This window comes from Coturnix japonica, chromosome 1 (assembly GCF_054131305.1).
Source record: "Coturnix japonica strain WE chromosome 1, WE-NBRP24, whole genome shotgun sequence".
NCBI classification, from domain to species: Eukaryota; Metazoa; Chordata; class Aves; order Galliformes; family Phasianidae; genus Coturnix; species Coturnix japonica.
Window position 1 is genome coordinate 85,483,830 of NC_140663.1, and position 20,010 is coordinate 85,503,839.

Genomic DNA, 20,010 nt, shown 5'->3' on the forward strand with positions numbered 1-20,010 from the left:
CACTGTCTAAATTTTTCTTAAAAAAATATGGGGGATCTTGTGTTTATTTTTCACACTGTTCAGACTTGGAAGAATGGCCGATACCAAAGGAGCCAGAAATAATTAGAATGGTAGAAAGAAGGAGGAAGGGGAGGCACAGTAGTTCAAACACTATTTGCCAATAAAAATGCACACCTCCACACAATATAATACTACAACAAACATTAATAAGCTTCCAAAGTGATTCCCTCCTATCTGATTACTTTCCATGCAAGCAAATTATCAGGTGCCTATTTCAAAAACAGGGCAAATGCAATCCTTTTCCTCTTCATGTTCTAAATAATTGAAAACAGCCCATTAACATCATTTGACCTTAGGCTTCCACTGGTATACTTTGATTCTGATACGTGTTTTCTTTGAAGGTGATTCTCTCCCTGTAGTTTATGCTGTTATGAACGTCTATTCATCTGCACTAAGAATCTGAGTTTATTGTAATGAAATCTGTGATCCTTGTTAGACTTACTGTTGGTGTGCAAATTATGTTAGAAGTAATAGGAAAGACATCAGTACAGAAAGGGAAGAATAAATCAGTTGGGTTTGTCAGAGAAAGTGAGATGCTCATAATACATCCAGATGTTCCACAAGTGCTATTCAAATCCTTCCTTCCAAAACATTGATACTGCCTTCCTATTTAAGCTCCTACAATGCCTATCTGTTTTAAATTGCTATATAGATATATATACATACATACATACATACATATATTTATATATATATATATATTTTTTTTTTTTTATGAGAACCAATTTTATCCAACAGGCAGAGATCTAAAAAGCCCTAAAACTGCTACTAACAAAAAATGCTTTGTTTAACAATGTAATTCAGCAGTTGATCCATTAGTATGAAATATGCTCTTGTATCCATATGAGAAGAGAGCTATGCTTGTGTAACAGAGCTGCGCTTCCCACTGTGATCAGTGAGCTTACCATGAATGCTGGATTTTACTTTCATGGACCCTAAGCAACACAAGGAATCTGTCTTATTAACTACTCTCCAGTTCAGAAAATATTCACTTAAGCTCCAGGCAGTCCTCAGTAAAAAACACGGAGTGACAGGGCCCTACCTATGGCATAACATCCACGTCATGGATAGCAGATCATTTGATAGAGGCACTGGAAGGAGGTTTTTCATCTCCTCTAGAGAAATTTTGTTGTGATTTCTAAGAAAAACAGGAGGATTCTCACCTGCTGAACAAATGGGTAGTTCTTCTCTGCCATATATGAAATTCTGTATTAGTTGGCAAGGCCCTCCGCACTTTTCTCATCTTGCCCTAACCCACTGCAATATTTTTAACAAGAGTCTCAAACAGCAACACATCCTGCCCAGCTGCATAGGCTGGCTTCTCACTGAGGAGTATTGTATAAAGCTGTCTACATAGCCAGCAATTGCCACTTTCCAGGAAAACTCACACATTTTCCCTTGTTATCAAAAGGGATTAAAATGTATTAACCACTTCACCTTCCCGCACTTGCCCATATGATGTTCCCAGACCATTCAAACAATCATATAACCATGTGAATTGGTATCTTCTGCATCGGTCTGTAATACTAAGTTTTACTCACCATTTTTTATTTACCCTGCTGTTCATTTACTTTTTTCCACACTGAATAAAGGGCTAGCTTGTTATATTGTTAAAACTGTAAAAGTAGTTGAGCATGAACAATGGGAAAGATATGGGTACCTCAGCCGTAACCCAAGGAACCTGCTGTTTAGTCTAAGAAGCCACATCCTAGAAACAGAACCAGCTGAATCTGGAATACTTCCTCAAACTACACTGGGGTCAAAAGTACACTGCAAGGATGACGTACTGCCTTCACCTCCACAACCATAGGGATTACCACCAGGAGACACCACACATGTGTAGAAGCATTAATTAGTGGTGTAATTCAGGGCATAGAACGGGCATGGAATATTGTAATGAGTTCCCAGAATTAATTGTAATAACCACTGTTCGTCTCAGAAATACTATGAATATGCATGTATTTCTTCTATAAATAAAGATGTTTACCTGCTTTTGGTGTGCAGGCTACGAAGGGGCTATCCCCCATACAGACAGTGTGTGTGCAGCACTGAATAAAAACATACCTGCTTTATAACTATTTTGACGTTATAGAGTGTGATTATGCAAGCCAACACTAATCACCATTTCCTCTGTGCCAGAGTCCAAATTAGTGTGATGGATTCATTACAACATACTTTTCTTCCTACAGGTTTAACTAAATTATGAGCAAAAAACAGCCTGTCTTTACTTTAGTGTTATTTAATGACCACAAGCCATTCGGATATTGGATAACTTCAATTTCTCTGATTTTTTATTGTGTCAGTGAAAAACAACAGTTCTGTGGTGCTACCATCTTTAACAATGCTATAAAAATCTAAGAGACTTATAATAAAAGATCATTGCTATCTGATAATAAATGACTGCCAGATGATAAGACTTTCAAAGTATTTCCATGAGAGATTAATTCATTTCTTTTATACCTCATTTGTCTTCTTCTATTTTTCCAAAGAGCAAGCTTGTGAAATATCACAGCCTTCTTCAGTTTTTTTTCAACAGTGCTTTCTCTATTATTTCCTTGGACCCTTTCTATCCTTCCCAGATGCAAAGATAAAATAAACACATACCTCTGAGGATGATGATGATTCTTTGATTTACTAATTAATTAGCACTGGAGTAAGTTTAAGGTATCCTTTTCTAAGAAAATGTGAGATAATCATTTTCGTATACAGATGGCAATTACAAAACTTTTAAAAAATTCTGCATTTCTACACAATTTTTATTCCCATTTCTAAAAACCCTAAGCAATTAGGCTTAGAAAGAGAGAAGTTTAAAGTAATTTTCAAGGACAAACCACTCTAGTATGTACAAAAATAAACATCAAATTGGCTATCCCAAATGAGATCTGAAGGAAGGGAGAGGAGTATTCTAATCAGCTCTGTGAAAGCGTTCACCATTTTTAATAGCTTTTACACTTAGCAGCTGCTTGCATCCTACAGCTGTGAATCAGCAGTCCTTCAAATTGGGCTTCTCTTGTAAATGACAAGTAGCATGGCTTCTGCTTGTGCCCTGTTGCTTTGTAATAGGTACTCGCATGGCAAGACTGAATTGATAAACTTTGCTAAATTATACTGGGAGATAAAGTAACTTTGATTCTCTGCTTCAAAATATGACAAATGACTCATTGCTTAGAGAGATGAGGGAAAAAGCATTTTATGTCTGACATTATTTTATTAGCAGTATTTGTGGGGGAGACAATCTAGATCAAATAACTATGTCAGGGTATTTCAGTAAATGTGTTCAACAACACTGTAAAATTAAGCTTTATGATATTTTTTAAAATACTCCTTTAAAAGGTACTCTACAGTCGAGCAGGACCAGAACCACCATATGGTCTCTTTGTTAGCTGAGATTGTATGATGACTACTCTATCATCCTTTCTCTCATCTCTTTCAATTTAGTTTAAACGATGCTTGTTGAAGAAAAAAGGAGTAACAGTTTGCACCCGGAGACTATAAAAGCACTCTCTTGGATGCAGAACAACAGGCCAAATGCCAGTGTGGGGGGAAAAAGGCTTGATCAGTGAAATATTGCTTCCTGACACTTGTAATTCATGAGTGCCTAAAATCAAGCACCAACCTGGCAGGAAATCCTTTAAGCTACTAATTCTGTGAACACTGATTATCTGGTACTTCGTTTAAAATATTCATAGTACCTGTTTCAGCATCTCAGCTGTCAAACAATCAGGTACACTACCAAAACTCCACAGTTCCTATCTGTTTCATTTAAAACCTTTTACTTCCTCTTGTAATTCAGTGCGTTCACTAATCATTCTTATATGCTTTATGGTTGGCCTTGAAGAGAGAGATAAATGTGGCTATAATATTGGCTATACTGGGAGACACTGCTGAATTAAGTGGTAGAAAGAGTGGCACTGTCACCAAATTCTAGATACATGCCAGTTCATGAAGATAATTAACACCAGTAGCACTACCTGTGTTATCTCCCCATAATGCGAAAAAAGGGTCACTGTTTTTATAGTAATCCCTTAAATCCCATACACACATGAACAATACAGTAGAAATAAGTCTTTGGTAAATCCGTTCCATTTTGTTCAGTGAACTCTAATGATGAAGCTTAATTTTACAGCATTTATCTTTTCTAATTATTTCTGTCACACCACTTCCTAAGACCAAACAATCCCCATTTTGCTTACCTCTTCAGATGTGTACCTCTGTTCTACTTAACATCCTCCCTGCCTTTCTTTGTGCTCTTTCCAATTTAGTCATAATTATCTTTTTTTTTTTTTTTTTTCTTTTTCTTTCTTTGTCATTTTTGCCATGTCACTTAGAAGTAGAAAAGGAAAAAGACAGAGGAAAGAAAAAAAAACACCCTTTTGCCTATATGACGCATGCCTGAGTCACTGCATGACCTTTCCATGTAAATTTGCCTTCTGCATCCTTCGTTTCTTTTGCTTAAGGCTTTCAGCTTTCTGTTGTGTCTGGCTTAAGTTATCTTGAATATTGCTGGAGAACTGCAGCACATGTGAAGCTACTGAAGAAGTAAGTAAGAGCTCTGGATGCTCAGCATACTTCAAGCCTTTCTCTGTGATCCATACCAGACAGCAGGCACTACTGAAGTTTAATCTATAAAAAAATCACCGGGGCATGAAAATCTGACTTGTTTCTTGTAAATACATATCAGAAGGGTAAGCTTCTCTCCCTTTTCAGAAGGGTAAGCTTCTCTCCCTTAGGAGGTCCTACTAACAATTTCTATACATATTATCCTTCAAACTGTTTCACCTGCTTGCTAGTCAATAATTTTGGAAATAAACAGTCCCTTAGACTGTTCTATTGGGAATGACTCCTTTGTCCTTCAGTAACTAGGTTCATGGCCAGTGACCAGAGTTGTAATGTGAAGTTTGAGCTATAGAGATTCTGCAATTTTTAGTCCCTTTCCAAGATAAATCTATGAAAGACAACCAAGACAAAAAAAAAAAAAAAAAAAAAAAAAAAAAAAGATATTTTAGACCTTCTTTTGAGGCACTATAGGGCCTAATGGATCTTAGTCAAGTAATTGAAAAATTCTTCTCAGACACTGAATTGTAGTCATTCAGTCACTCAGTTGTTATTATCCTGTTAGGGCTACACAAGATAAAACAGTTGTAACAAATATATTTAAGAACTCACCTTCTAGCAGGCAAATAATTTAGTTTTTAACTGTTTCACAGTGATTTGGATTAGGAGCTTCAGTTGGTTTTAGGAGTACTGCTACTGGGCTGTAGGTTATTATGTCAGGAAACTACCTCCTCACAAAGAGAGAAAGGTTCATCATTACAGGAAATCATCAAGACTAGTCTTTTTTTTTTTTTTTTTGTTTTAAACCATGACACTATTTTTCTGGTATTTTCACCTAACTGAACTAACTTTATTATTATTATTATTTTCTTAAATGGCCATTGCGGAATATTCTCCAGTGGCTTATCTGACTCAATGTGGACATTACTACTGACAGCAGCTTGTGGCCAGACATGACCAAATTACACAACCTCAAAAGCCTTCAGTGTGCTTTATATAGTTCTGATGCTTCCAGAGAGAGATGGCAGTTGTTAGCCCTTCAGTGGTCACTAATATCACCACTCCGACCCAAGCTACCATCGCCACATGAAAAGTACTGTGCTCTTCATATATCTGTTAGTAAATAGTTCAGAAATGATTCTACTATGCTCCATTTTCCAGAGTAGCCATGATCTCTGTCTTCTCAGTTCTTTCCCACAGATTGTTTCTCTCATATGCCTAAATGATTATTTTTCTGAAAAGCAATTATATTTAAACTTCATTTCTTGAACATCCTACTTTTTAACATTATTAAGCATTTCCTTCCAAAATTCCTTTGTAGCCTTCTTCAGCCCTCCTTTAAACACACATCCAAAGAATAATCTGCCCACAACATACCAAGTTTCTATTCAGAACATATAAGTGACTCATTGGATTTTCCTATTACAGATTTTAGAGAGAAATAAATTCTATTAGATTACATTCCACTTGTAAACCATATTTGAACATAAGCCTCCAGATGGGAAAGGTCAGGATTGTACATTAACCCTTTGAACTAGATATCCCCTTTGAAAGATTAAAGTTTGGCAGTAAATGGACCCACAAGTTTTTGAATTACTTTGCATTTAAATAATGGATTTCTTATTTTCATCCATCATTAACCTAATTGATCTCATTTAAAAATGCAAATTGTGGCACTGAACTTTCATGTTCACTGATATTATTCTTTACTGTTTACTGTAACTATCCTTTATGTTTCATTTGTTTCAAGCACTCATTAATACAAAAAGCTCAAACAAGATAATTTTGCTTATTAACACAATGTTGACATAATTATTGAGCTAAATAATTAAATGGAATAACTTATTATTTACTTTTCATTTAATATGAAGAGGTATACAAGTAGTGACAGCTATATCTTTTAATTTGCATTGTTATGATTGCTATTTTTAAAGCTGCCTCTTACATTGGGAAATACTGAAATTTCTGTCCTTTAAAGGGAGAAAGAATGGAAAGCTGGTCATGGCAGTATAGAAATAACATTGAGCTATATTTTCCATACTAACATCTAAATTGTCGTTTAGGCAGAAAAATAACAGTTTGGGGAAAACACCTGAAGAGCATCTCAAGACAGTTGAGTCTTGTACAAAGACAAAATTTGTCTCAGAAGAACAGGAAGTCAACTGTAAGATCTCAAAATTCCCAAGGTAACAGAAATCTAGAAGAATATCTTGACTGAATGTGGAAAACAAGAACACCACTTGAAAAGCTGGCCTCTAAAGTACTGGAGTATCTTTTGTGAGAGACTGTCCTTTTCTGTCAGAAAGATGGATCAGACTCAGGTAGCCATGCAAGGAAAGCCATGCCTCTCTGTGCTTCTAAAGGGTATTAAAAAAAGAACACACAACCTAAATTTGTTTTGTTCCTAGAGTTGTGTCTAAGAATCCTGAAAAAAGAAGCACTGAAGCCATGAAAAAAGCAATCCTGTTTCTTCAATGGGAAATTGTCTCAGCCTCGCTACAAGTGAAATAGTCATACTCGAGAATTTCCTGCTGCATCATGTAATTCTTGACAGGCTTAAGCTTGAGATATTGGCTACCTTCTACAAGTTCCACAGGTCTCAGTACTATCACAGTTTCCAAACATTCTAACTACTCTAAGACAAAACGGTTATAGTAAGAAAGCAAATCATGCTAACTTGTAACAGCAAACTGCAAAACCCAAACGTGCAAATCTCAAGGTAGTTCTTTCTTCTATGGTCCTGGAGAATCATGCCCTTAGAAAATCCAAGTCTTTTTGCTGCCTGAGAAGTTACAAAGAACTGTGTGCTTTACTTAATTAGCTAAAGTCAGGCAAACATTTGTTCTGATAGCAAAGTTAAATTGCTATTCTATTCTATCGAGCACTCCAGCTGTCTTCACCCCTGTCTCAACATCTATTTGTTCTTACTTGATCTGGCTTAATATTCTGGGGGCTTGTTACTATAAAAAGACAGCAAACCCATGGTTGAGAAAGTTACCCCCAAAATATTTTAAAATGTAACTAGCTTATTAAAATTAAATACTAAGTTTTAAGGAAGCCTTTTTTTTTTTTTTTTTTTTTTTTTTTTTAACTATATATGGGACTATCCTCATGTGGAACTGTAATTTTAGGCATACAGACAGGTGGTCTGACAGTCTGTGTATGGCCACCTTCTTACATTTAAAAAACAAAACAAACAAAAAAACAAAAAAAAAACAAAAAAAACCACTATATTTTATATGGTACTGCATAGGTTGTTCTGAAATTAATGCCTCCTATTCATTTCCATGCAATCTACATTGGATACAAAGGACAAAATTCTCAGCTACAAAATGCTATTTTTCATCATAGCTACCACCATGAGCTACTCATTTTTACTGGTGATGAACAAGAGCCTGCAGGATGCACTTGTGAAAATCTGCACCAGCAGAGGTGACCCACTGTTGCTGTCACCACTGCTGAAACACAGTACCTACAGCCTCACTGTGCTCACATCCACTCTTTGGTCTCCAGAAACATTCAGCGAGCACCAATGAATGCCAGTGGGTACCATTTTTTCCATGTGGAGGAATTCAATGACACAACTTTGCTCCATACACACTTCCATGTCAGACGTCATTCTGTCACAAGGTAACAGCAAGTAATGGGATATTGGTTGGAAGGTTCATCCTCTACTACCATACCACCACCATCTGCATCAGATGTCATGAGCCTAAATAGTAATGTAGGATTCTTTCAGAGCAGCCCTTGTATATTATCGTCTACTACAAGATATAATTCATATCTTTGCACACAACACCTTTCCTTCTGAACATGTAACTATAGAAATGGTGTTCCAAAAAAGCCCTATAAACCAGTGAAGTGAAAATAATGGACTGAAATCTTAGTGGCATCAGGTAATCTAGGTCTGATAAAAGCACTCTGCCTTGCACCTGCAGAAATTCTAACACCATCCCGTTGTCAGAGAAACCTCCATTTGTTAATACGCTACAAATCACAGTAATACACTGTTGTTGAACACACACACACCATTTTCTACATGGCTGCACAAGTGAAATGCTAATTTGCTTGTCTGTAGTCTCCTGCATTTTAAGTGCTTTGTTTATTTAAGAAAAAATCGATAAGCGTGTTTTCCAGACAATAGTCAACCATCTTTTGGAATTGCTGCCAAATTTTCAAGTCAAGTTCAGATGCTCATTGAAAAAAAAAAGAGTCTAATAAAAGCCCACCAAATAAACAGCCTATCACAAAAACACTGTTGGAATAGCCAGTAGAAGCAAGCTAGCTGATGGCTATAGACTTGTCAGACTGACAATTCACTGCACATCTGTGTCTGCCAATATAGAATTTACTCAAAATTGCCTCTCTAGACACTTCTTTACATAACACATATTTAGCTTATTAGTGCTGTCATTTGGGAGTGTGGTCAGCTTTTGAACAGAATTTCCCTGTGTCCGTTAGCACAGATCACATCACAGCTGCCATTTTAGAATCACGATGATTAGGTTTGAAGTTCAAATGATTTGATTTCACTTTAAAGCTTCAGAAGCAGCCTCTGGGGCAGGCTTACACAATTAATTTTTTCTGAGGTCTGCTGGGTAATTTATTGTAGTCAGAGAATTTTTATGAAGGTAAGGTAATTACCATCGGGTAATTTTATGGCACTCTGTTCAGTAGGAAGCAACATGTTGGCTGCCTTCTGTTTGGATAAAACCTGGAGGAAAATGAAGATGCTGCCTCTGAGAGTCACTGCTTGTCTGACACATAGAAGAAGGATGAACAGAGTTCACTCACTTCCCAGATCTGGATCAGAAGTTGCATTTGCCCTCAAAGTGTCTTTTCAGGGTGTGCATGAGGACTTTGAGTATACAGTCCTGTGAATACTGCCATGCAAATCTTTCAAAGCTGAAGTAGTGCACCTGTGTTTCCTTAATACAGGAGTGAAGAACACATTCTTATTTTAGTTTAAATGCAGAAGTAAACAATGAAACAAAACATTCCTCTGGGATTTGTATTTATCACTTACAAGAAGCAGTTCCTAATAATCAGTGGCAGCTAGGCTGACAAGCAAACTTCAGAGCAAAGCCACGGGGGATACAAGTCTATTTTGGGTTTACTATTGACAGTAAGGGTCAGAGGAAAAATAAACTCAGCAAGCAGTGTCATGCTACCACAAACCTCTGCTGGCCAAGCAGAAACTAAATTATGGCTGAACCTTTCAGCACAAGAGAAACAATTGGGCTATTGAGCTGCCCTGCAGTGCAGAGAGCATGACACAGAGATGAACAGGATTAAGCACAAGTGAGACATAAATTACTGATAAATAAAGCTTAAATGGTTGGAGGAGGTAATTATTTCACAGTCTGGAGAGGGGTACAGCATGCTTACCCAAATAGCATGGATATTACTTTAATATCTAAAGTCTGCCAAATTAATTTGGAATGCCCTGTGAAAACAAGAACTGATCACAGTTTCCATAAAGATATCCTTATTATTTTCCTCAATGTATAAGTGATATACTTATCTTCAGTTCTGGACTTCAGAAAAAAAAAGCAGATTTTTTTTTATTATTATTATGTATATGTGCATAGTATATATATGGTGCATAGTGTGATGTGTATGTATGTGTATATTGAAAAATAACAATATTTTTTTCCTAAAATTTTAGTTCTGGACTTATTTAATGTACTTATTTCATAATATTGTCGGTGAAATCTGAAACTGTACTTATATCACTGCTGATGGTACTACTGGCTTTAGTATTAACCTTACTTCTTATTAAAATTGATGATAAAAGCAGCTGTGTAAATTCATAAGCATCTCTATCTACATCTCTGCAGACTCATTACAAAGATCTGTCTCATACGGCCTCGTCACCCAGGATAGATTTAATACTATTCTATCATTCACTAGATATAAATAAAAAGCTGTCATTCCAAACATTATGTTGCTTTCCTGTTTCTTACCTACTATCCACTGGATGCAAACACAGTCCTGCAATTACTTTTATCCTTTTGTTTTTCTTTGCTTTGCTTTTTGTATTTTGATGAAGCCATGTGTGCTTTGTCCATTATCAGCAGATTTTATCTATCTGTTTTTTACTTTCAGGTATAATCACTGACAGCAGGAAACAACAAAATTAGCCAAACAATTTATTATTGCCCTTTTTTTCTAACCTACAATGATGCCCTGGTAAGGAGTATCGATGTACCACAGACATAATTCTTCAGATTTTAGGAAACCGTTTAAAAAACAAGTATAGTTCTATTGGATGTGTTCTTTCTCTGCCAAACTGATGTCTAGCTGTGCCATTCTGTTCCACTTGTTTAAGATACTTGCTTATCATTCTACTCCGAAGCTCTCTGCTCATTTGAAATACCCCTGGGACATTTGGAACAAGTGCCCTACGGAGCAATATCACACTACTTGTTTGTGATTTTAGGTGAGATGATTTTCAGAACTACAGGATGTCAAATTAACAGATTCTCATGACTTTTCTCTTGGGGTCCTGCAATTCATCTATTTTGTCAGCGCTATTTTTGAACCGTTGTCAGCTGGCATTGAGGATGTATTGGACCAGCCCATAATGAGTTCTGCGAGCATCACTCTCATTAATACAAATACAGTGTCTCTTCTATGTTTGTAGTCCTATGAATTGATGGGTAAAAGTCAGCAGCTTCCAGTGACTGTGGTAATACCAGATATGATTGTGAGAAATATCAGGCAGATAAGCAGGAGAATAAAATTAAGGGGACCAATTTCAGTGCTGTGTATTCCTTTCAGAGTCTTTTTGATTGCTGTAGTAAATCATGCTCCTGCACTTTTTTCCTTCAAGGTTCTCTGCTGAGCAATATCATTAATTCCCTGGATCTCATTCTCTTTTCCTAAAATTTTCTTAAAATCTTTATCTCAAGTAAGACTGTTGGATATGTTGACTGTGGAGTTGTATGTGGTAAGGAGGAGGACAATAGACTGTTTGCAATAAGAAAATATTGCTTTTAAGATTGCACATGGTCTTTCCACCATCTCTTACAAACCTGAGCTTATTTTGGCATACTTCTCACTTATTCTTGACATTTAATGACACTATATACTAGTGCTGGAGATTATAAAATTGGTTGGTGGAAAATTAATGAAGTAAGGAAAAAGGATTGAGAACAGTTACTTGTGTCTTGTGGCTTCTGGTAAATTGGCAGTCTGAGGGGGCAGCACAACAAATAAAGTACATCAGTGACAGTAAACACTCTGTCCAGTTTGTCCTTGTTGGAGAACTTCAGAGAATGTGCAGAAAATGAACACAGGTCTAGTTCAGAAAATGAAACAATAGGCAAATTGCTGGTGTTTAGCAAGGTAATGTTTTGTTGCCTGGGGAGCAATTGGATAAGTGACACATCCAGAAATTTAGGTTAGATGTTAGGGGTAAATTCTTAACTCAGAGGGCAGTGAGGCACTGGCACAGATACCCAGAGAAGGTGTGGATGCCCCATCCCTGGAGGCACTTAAGGCAGGGTTGGATGAAGCCCTGGGTTGGTGGATGGTAAAGAATTTACCCCTAACATCTAACCAAATCTCTCTCCTGTTAGTTTAAAATCAATCCTCCTTGCCTTATCACTATTGGACTTTATAAAAAGGTCTCCCTCTCTTTTATAGGCCCCATTTAAATACCCCACAGCCTTCTCTTCTCCAGGCTGAAAAAGCCCCATTCTTTCAGCCTTTCTTCATAGGAGAAGTGCTTCAGACCTCTGGTTATCATTGTGCCCCTGTAGTACCAACATCTTGAACAGGACATTGGAGGAAGAGAAAGCAATTTGGAAGTGAAGGCATGGGTCATACCAGAGGATGATGGTGATGGGATTTAGAATTCAGAGAAATAGATGTTAAAGATTCATCTCTGTAGTACAGATGCTATCTGAACATTTTAGGAGAGGCAGGTGTTTAAGTCATTGGTGAAGAAAGGCTTTGATCTCCATCAGGAAAATGATGCATGGGATGCATCAGAAAACAGTTATTTTCAGTACATATTACTTATGGATACTAATCCACATCTGTCTCATTTCAGATGTTATGCAGATGGCATTTTTAGCAATGTTGTCAGCTTCTATGCATAGAGTACTTTTTCAACCACCACATTTTACACGTTTTAGAAACTTACAGAACTATCTTCCTGTTCAGAAAGAAGTTACACAGGCCAGCAATCCTTGACATCATGTCTTGGGAACTAGCTGCAGGTACTGGCAAATTGTCTGCTTCATGGATAAACTTGTTTATAACAAGTTTCTTTGCATATATTTACCCTAGAAACAGATCTGTGAAAGGTCTCTACCCTTCTCTTGATCTGGTAATATTTTGCAGATGTCTCTTTCTCTAGATGTAAAACAAATACTGGTGTTCTGTAGAACAGTATACATAACAGTATAGAGAAGAATGGTGATTGTAGTGCAAGTAAATATGAAAATATCACCTGGTGGTGAAAAAAAACATTCTTCTGAGTCCCTCATAGTTTATAAAAGTGAAGAAAGTGACTCAAAGGACATGACTTCAGACTATGACACACAGACATGTAGGCAGGCTTATTCAACTTTGAGTATGTCTAAACTTTGAGCTTGCTTATCTAGTGATACAGGCTGGTTTAGAAATAAGGATCAGTGTACTAGTTGTAAGAGGTCATGCTTTTTACACTATTGCCTCAAAAGTTTGCTGAAATGGACAAGTTCAGGAAAGTCCTGACCAAGGTTCCAGAAATCCCTTTGTCTGAGAGACACAGAAGGACAAGCCCTGGGCAGGGGATGAAGGTATCTGATACCCTTTGTCTGAGTGTAACAGATGGACAAGTCCAGGGGCAATGAGAGAGAGAGAGAGAGAGAGAGAGAGAGAGAGAGGGAAGATGCAGATGAATGGCCCTAAAGTGGTCTTTCTGTGTGGGCTTATCTCAAGGAAGATGGCCATCTCCAAGGTACTCACATGACTCTGACTGAAGCTTCCAGGAATGTCTCGTAGGCTGGAAAGAAGTAGGATATAAAGAGCATGGACAAACCGCGAAATTAGGTTTTCTGACACCAGATGCCTCGCTACAGAAACAAGGAGTTTTTCTGTCACCAGATGCTTCACTACATGAACGCCTGCATGCTGAAGAAGATGCCTGCATGCTGAAGAAGATGCCTGCATGCTGAAGAACCTTTTAGAGCTTTTGACCTCAGATTCCTCAGTTGTCCTCCTACTGTCGCCAACGGACTCTCCTGGACCTACTGATCGAGACTGCTTCGTGAGACCTCGCTACTTTGTAAGACCTTGCTACTCCCTGAGACCCCGCTGCTCCTTTCCACTGATCTGCTGCTTTCGGCTTGCCATTCTGCTGCTGCTCTCCCCTATGCCTATTTTGCCCCGGATCAACGAAACAACGTGCAACAGGACACTGCTGCATCCAGGTGGTGACTATTCCCTGCTTTTAAGCAATTTTTGCCTCTTTTCCTACTTCTTCTATCGCCCACTTTCCCATCCCCATCACCCTAATTTTCTCTCCCTTCCCCAGCCCTTCAGCTGTCCATTATTTCTAATAAACTGGTCGGATCAACATTTGAATGTTTTTCTTCTTAATCTCATGCCAGGCATAACATATCAAAGAACCTTGCCTCACTCCTCAATTGGAGCGAGACACTAGTTTAAGGACCAATATATTAGTTTAGCAAAAAGAATCAGTGAGTGCTAGTTCTAAAACTTTCTAGTTTAGCATTGTTTGGTGTGTGAGCAGCCTTCTTTTTCTCAATGAACCTGCTTAACAGAAGCACTGAAGACACAATATCTTTGCAGCCACCAGGTGCAAGGACTTATTTCTTGGATTTCACACATATTGTATTGAGTTATAGTGCACCAGGATGAAAAGTTGCTTATTATGGCACAACAAGCAATGGAAATTTGCTAAATTAAGGAAAAGCAGGTAAGGGTCAGCCAAAAGGCACTGTGATGAAGCTGTTAATGGAAAAATGGGGTGGATGTAGGTGGTCTAAGACCATCAGTTTCGCTACCATGCATGCCCAGAGGGACATTAGCATATATTAATGAGTTATTGGAAAAGAATGAATATGTATGCAAATGTTTGCATAGAATCATAGAATCACTCAGGTTCAAAAAGACCTCAAATATCACCAAGTCCAACCACAACCTAACCATACTCCCCTTACTCTAACAACCCTATGCTTAAGTTTCTAAAGTGTTCTTTCTCCTATACTTTTGTTTTTCACTGCATTAAACAGTTTCTCTAGCACAATCCAAGGTTACTGAATACATGTTGCCTCTTCATACCCTTGTAACAAGTTCTGAAATGAAGTTCATGAAAAGTTGTGAACTGCTATAATCTTATTTTAAAGCTTACTTTTACATTACTACAATGACAAATGAGAAAGACAAATGCACTTCCTCTTTGCTATTTTTAGAGCAAACCAGGTACATAACTCAATAACTATTTCAGAGTTATTTCTGAAATAAAATAATTTTTAAAAAGGGGGTTGGCTAAAAGAAAAATATTACCAATAATTACTGTTCTCAGATTTTTTTTTTTTTTTTTTTTTTTTTTTAATTTCCTACAGAGGAAACTCTGAAGCCAAAAAAAAAAAAAAAAAAAAAAAAAGCAAATATGAGGTATATTACTTACAGTGTATTTCTAGAACTTGCATTGCTATTTGAGGTGTAGAGTTTAGGGACTCATGATCTACTCTGCAGCTTACAACTGCACCATCATCGTTGCGATCTGCAAGGAAATCCATTGTGCTGCTGACTGTGAATGTTTTACGATTTGCATCTTCTTCTTTTAAATATTTAACATCTGAAAGAAAAAACAAAACAAAACAAAACCATTTTTGTTTCCAATATTTTCAGATAAAAAACATCCAACATTAAACAGCAAAATTTAACTATCGAACTTCCATTTTTAAAATAATACCTTTCATGTATTTATTGACCTCTTTAAAACATAAGTAATTAGTCTGTAGCTATTCTACTCTTTTCTCCTGTTGCCAGAGCAGAAGATATACACTGAAGATGAAAATTCAAAAACAGTTACTTGATACTGCACTCAGAGGGCAATTGTTTTCATCATTCTCTCATGTTTAGGCTCACATCTGATATAAACGATCTCCGCAGTCCATTGGAAAAGTGTAGTCTACTCCCACCTTCACTTCCCTAACATATTCACAGTGTCACTAAATGTGTCACTAAATTCAGTGTTTCTTATCATTACTCATTGGCTTACTGTTTCACAGCAGAGCCCATTAAAAATCTGTGCCAGTTTTCAACCCAGATACTACTGTGTTGGAAGCCTACAACCATGATTAAGAAGAGTTCATTTCAGCTCAAGGTTATGTTTTAGACTCAACTGTAGGACATACAAGTCACATTAGAACTGGAGAGCCAAAAGACTAAGCATTTATTTTTAAAAGTTATTATGTATTATCTGCAATATGAGATCTTCTTACACACATATTAGAACTTTTTTACTTGGATCCCAACTATTTATAGTAGTTACTGGTTTGTTTATTTCAGCAAAATCATAAGCTTGTTATATTGATTTGTTACAAGGAAAGATTTTAAAAATATATGCATAAATACATAAATCTATATATGAAATTACACTGAGTTTGCATATGTCCTCTGTGTCCTACAAAAATGAAAGCACGAGAGGTTTCAGCTTTATAAATTACATTAAATCCCATTAGAAAAGAAGATGACCTAAATAAAATTTGCATGAAATATCCATATAAGAAAGCAAATCATAAATGGCTTAAGCTCCTTGTTTTTAGATAAAAATACTGCTGATATGAAAAGATGTTCTTTTTCACTGTCCCTGGATAAATGAAGACACCATGTAGTTATATATTTTCTACTTTTCTCCTAAGACATAATCATTTATTGCATGCATTTTTCTGCCTGTTGGTTTCTAAACTTTAAGAGATTTCAATTTTCTGCCAAGGTGACTATCAATATTTAGGAATCAGAAGATAAGAGAAACGATGGTCAGGGCTAAAGCAAAGTTATTATAATCAAATCATAAATTCCTTCGCTAATTTTTGAGGCACATAATTGAGTTTAGTTCAAAGTGATAAGTAAGAAACTCAATAAAAAGCACCTACACAGATTGCTTTATGTTTGTATGTAATGTATACATTCAATTTCTTACTGATTTTAGGAGGACAGAAAATTCCTGAGAACTTCATCAACTTCCATTTCAGTGAGAAGTTGTGGACACTTAATCTTTCAGAAAAGCAAAACCAGTTGATTTCCCATGCAGATGTTTAGAAGGCTTTCTCCAGGCACCTCTTACTTACAGGGTTAAATCCTTAATTCCACCTAGTAAGAAAAGTGGTGCTAATGTTGCTGTTGACATACTCATCAACAGAAATACTTAGCCTGCCCACTTGATCAGCTGTATCTTCTTGGATGATTCTTCATAGCAAAAGAAAGGTATGACTGTAATACATGGTAACAACGTAAGCCCTTCTGAAAAGAAACAGCAGTGGAGATCAGGCAGTGAGCATGTAATCCCATGCTAGCTTTCAGAATATTTACCTGGGGTTTTCACAGAATTTGTAAATACTTCTTATACAATCTGCTTTTTAACTTACTTTTCTTACTTCTCCTGTCAACTTAAAAAAGGCTTAGAAATGTCCATTAAAGAGGAACTTTGTCTGGAAACCACTATAATCAAATGATTTGGGAGATACCTAAACAGAAAGTAGTTCTACTGAAGTAGAACTGGAGGTACTGAGTACCAGTTGAACATTAGTCAGTAATGTGCCTTTACAGAGTTGAGAGTTAAAAATGGATTGTCCTGCACTAACAATAGTATAGCAAGACAGAAAATATATATTATATATTATTCCCCTTTATTTAGTATGTTTGCAGCTACATTGATTATTCTAAATAATCAATCAAAATTTGGACTTTCTAGTATAGAAAAGATTTTAACTAACTGAAGTACAAAGAGAAGTTGGAGAGAGTTGGGTTTGTTCAACCTGATGAATAGAAGGCAAACTATTGTCTAGAATTTCTAAAGAAAAATCCTGGTCCTCCTTGGAGCTGTACAACAAAAACTGAGGGGCAATGAATACAAGTTACACCAAGACAAATTCTGATCATGTTTCATGGAATAATGAAAACTCTGCCCAGTAAGGTCTTTCAGTTATTTGAAAGCTCTATCCCAGACAGACTATGGAAACTGCCCTTGGAGATTTTTCTAAACCAAATCAGACAAGACATTAAGCAATCTGATATAACCTTCAAAAAGAGGTTGGGCCACACTAAGTTCGAGGTCCACCTATGACTATCATATCGGCATACAAACAGACACCCTCATATAAACTAATAATACTAGTTTATAGCTCACAAGTACAAATTTGATGGTGAAAATAATAAACTGAAGTAAAATTATATCTATCATTCATTGTTCATTGTGATTTAAAAGAGGGCATACATAAAACGGTCATATAGAAGCACCAATCCTATAAAAAGATCATTTTGCTGTTTTTAAAAGGCAAGTATAATTCTTATTTACATTTAACATGGAGTTCTACCATTGAAACAACCTTTCTAACTAAAAGAAATTCACCCTACACTTAGAGATTTATTAAGACAAAATACTTGATGTATTTTAGGATACTTTGTGTATATTAAAATGTATAAATTAATTCAAAATATAAATATTAATATGTTCTAACAAAATCTATTGACATTATCTTGTTTATTTTTAAGCCTTCCCTTTCCAAGGGGAAAAAAACTCCTTTAAAAATACTCTTGAAACATTAAAGAAATATTTCCTATAATATTGCTGAAATAGCTGCAACTAGTTTTGTTGGAAAAAATAAAAAACAAACAAACAAAAATTGCATATTTAGCTTCTTGTATATTTCTACTTTTAATAATCTCCTTCTAAAATGTCACCAGAATACTAAAGTGCATATTGCTTTGTTAATTTGGTTCACACGAGACAGAACACTAAAATAAAAGACACACAGTACTCGGTGCTTCACTCTCAGTCTTATTACTAGCACTTACTGCATCAAACAGTATTCTTTTTTCACATCATGATTCCTTTTTGAGTAATAGCAATGGAGCTACAATTTTAGAATGGCTTTTTCCCCTTTGGTGCAACTCTGAACTCAATGCATCATTTATATTCTTTTGCACCACGTATAATACACTGTAACATGATTGGATTTACTGGTGCTAGACAGACGAACTCCTAACCTTTAATGTCAGCTGCATTAGCATATAATTTCATATCTATTTTCTCAGATTTATCATTTCACCTTTTACAGTGCACAAAGCTAATGTAACTTCTGCTGATGCCACTGCAAACTGGTTAGGTTATTTTATTTCTAACCTTTGCAAAATGGCAATGTGATCTTCAGAAGATCTGAAAAGCTAAACTGAAATGAATGTGCTCAGTGCTTTCCTCTCTTTTTTTTTTTTTTTTTTTTTTTCACTTTTACCATTCTTCTTCACATAACCTTTGTCCCTCCTCTACCCTCTCTTTAGAAAAAAAAAAGTCCCTTTAGAAACTGTTGAGATGAGAAAATTTGCTTAAGAGACAAATGGCAAAACTGCTTGTTTGGGTTCAATTACATGTCAGCTGAAAGAAAGGCAAAGTTCTTATACCAGATTTAAAAATATAGCAATTTCTTCAAATTTACCAGTGAGTGGTAAAAAAGGTGTTCTGCATTTCCCCTCTTCATTTCCTTGTTAAAAGTGTTCAAATATATTTCAAATAATTTCATCCTAAGCTTCCTGTCTCCAATAAAACAACTTTGATTTTCATCAGAAAATTAAAGACACTTCTCAAACAGATTGCATTCCTCAGATAACCAATTACCAACTCTTTTTAAATCAGGTTTGGTTGTGGTAAATAATAAAGGTAGATTAATACGTTCTTTAAATAATGCTGCAACTTTGTTTGAGGTAATTATGTCAGCTAACAAAATTCACAATGTCATGAAAATATGAGACAAAGCAGATCACAGAATCACAGAATTGCACAGGTTGGAAGGGACTTTAAGAAATCTTTGAATCCAAGCCCCCTGCTAAAGCAGGTTCCCTACAGTGGATCACACATGTAGGGTCCAAGAGTGTCTTGAGCATCTCCATAGTAGACTCCACAGATTCTCTGGGCAACCTGTTCCAGTGCTCTATTACCCTTATAGCAAAGAAGTTCTTCCACATGTTTATATGGAACTTCCTATATTCAAGATTTAGGCCATTACTCCTTGTCTTATTGTTACATACCACTGAACAGAGCCTGGCCTCATCTATTTGTCTCTCACCTCCCTTTAGATATTTATAAATATTTGTCAGTTTCCCCACTCAGTCTTCTTTTCCCAAGGCTTACTAGACACAGGTTACTCAGTCTTT

The 20,010-nt window shown here is 36.3% G+C and overlaps 1 protein-coding gene across 5 annotated transcripts in view; it reads right to left on the bottom strand.

The window, feature by feature from the left end:
* Positions 1-20,010, bottom strand: part of CADM2 (cell adhesion molecule 2) — a 590,946-nt gene that overhangs the window by 99,351 nt on the left and 471,585 nt on the right. For all 5 annotated transcript variants that reach the window (XM_085527351.1, XM_015880063.3, XM_015880073.3 and 2 more), the window contains one exon: positions 15,263-15,433. In XM_085527351.1, coding sequence (XP_085383477.1) covers positions 15,263-15,433 — 171 coding nt within the window. The remainder of the gene's footprint in view (positions 1-15,262; positions 15,434-20,010) is intronic.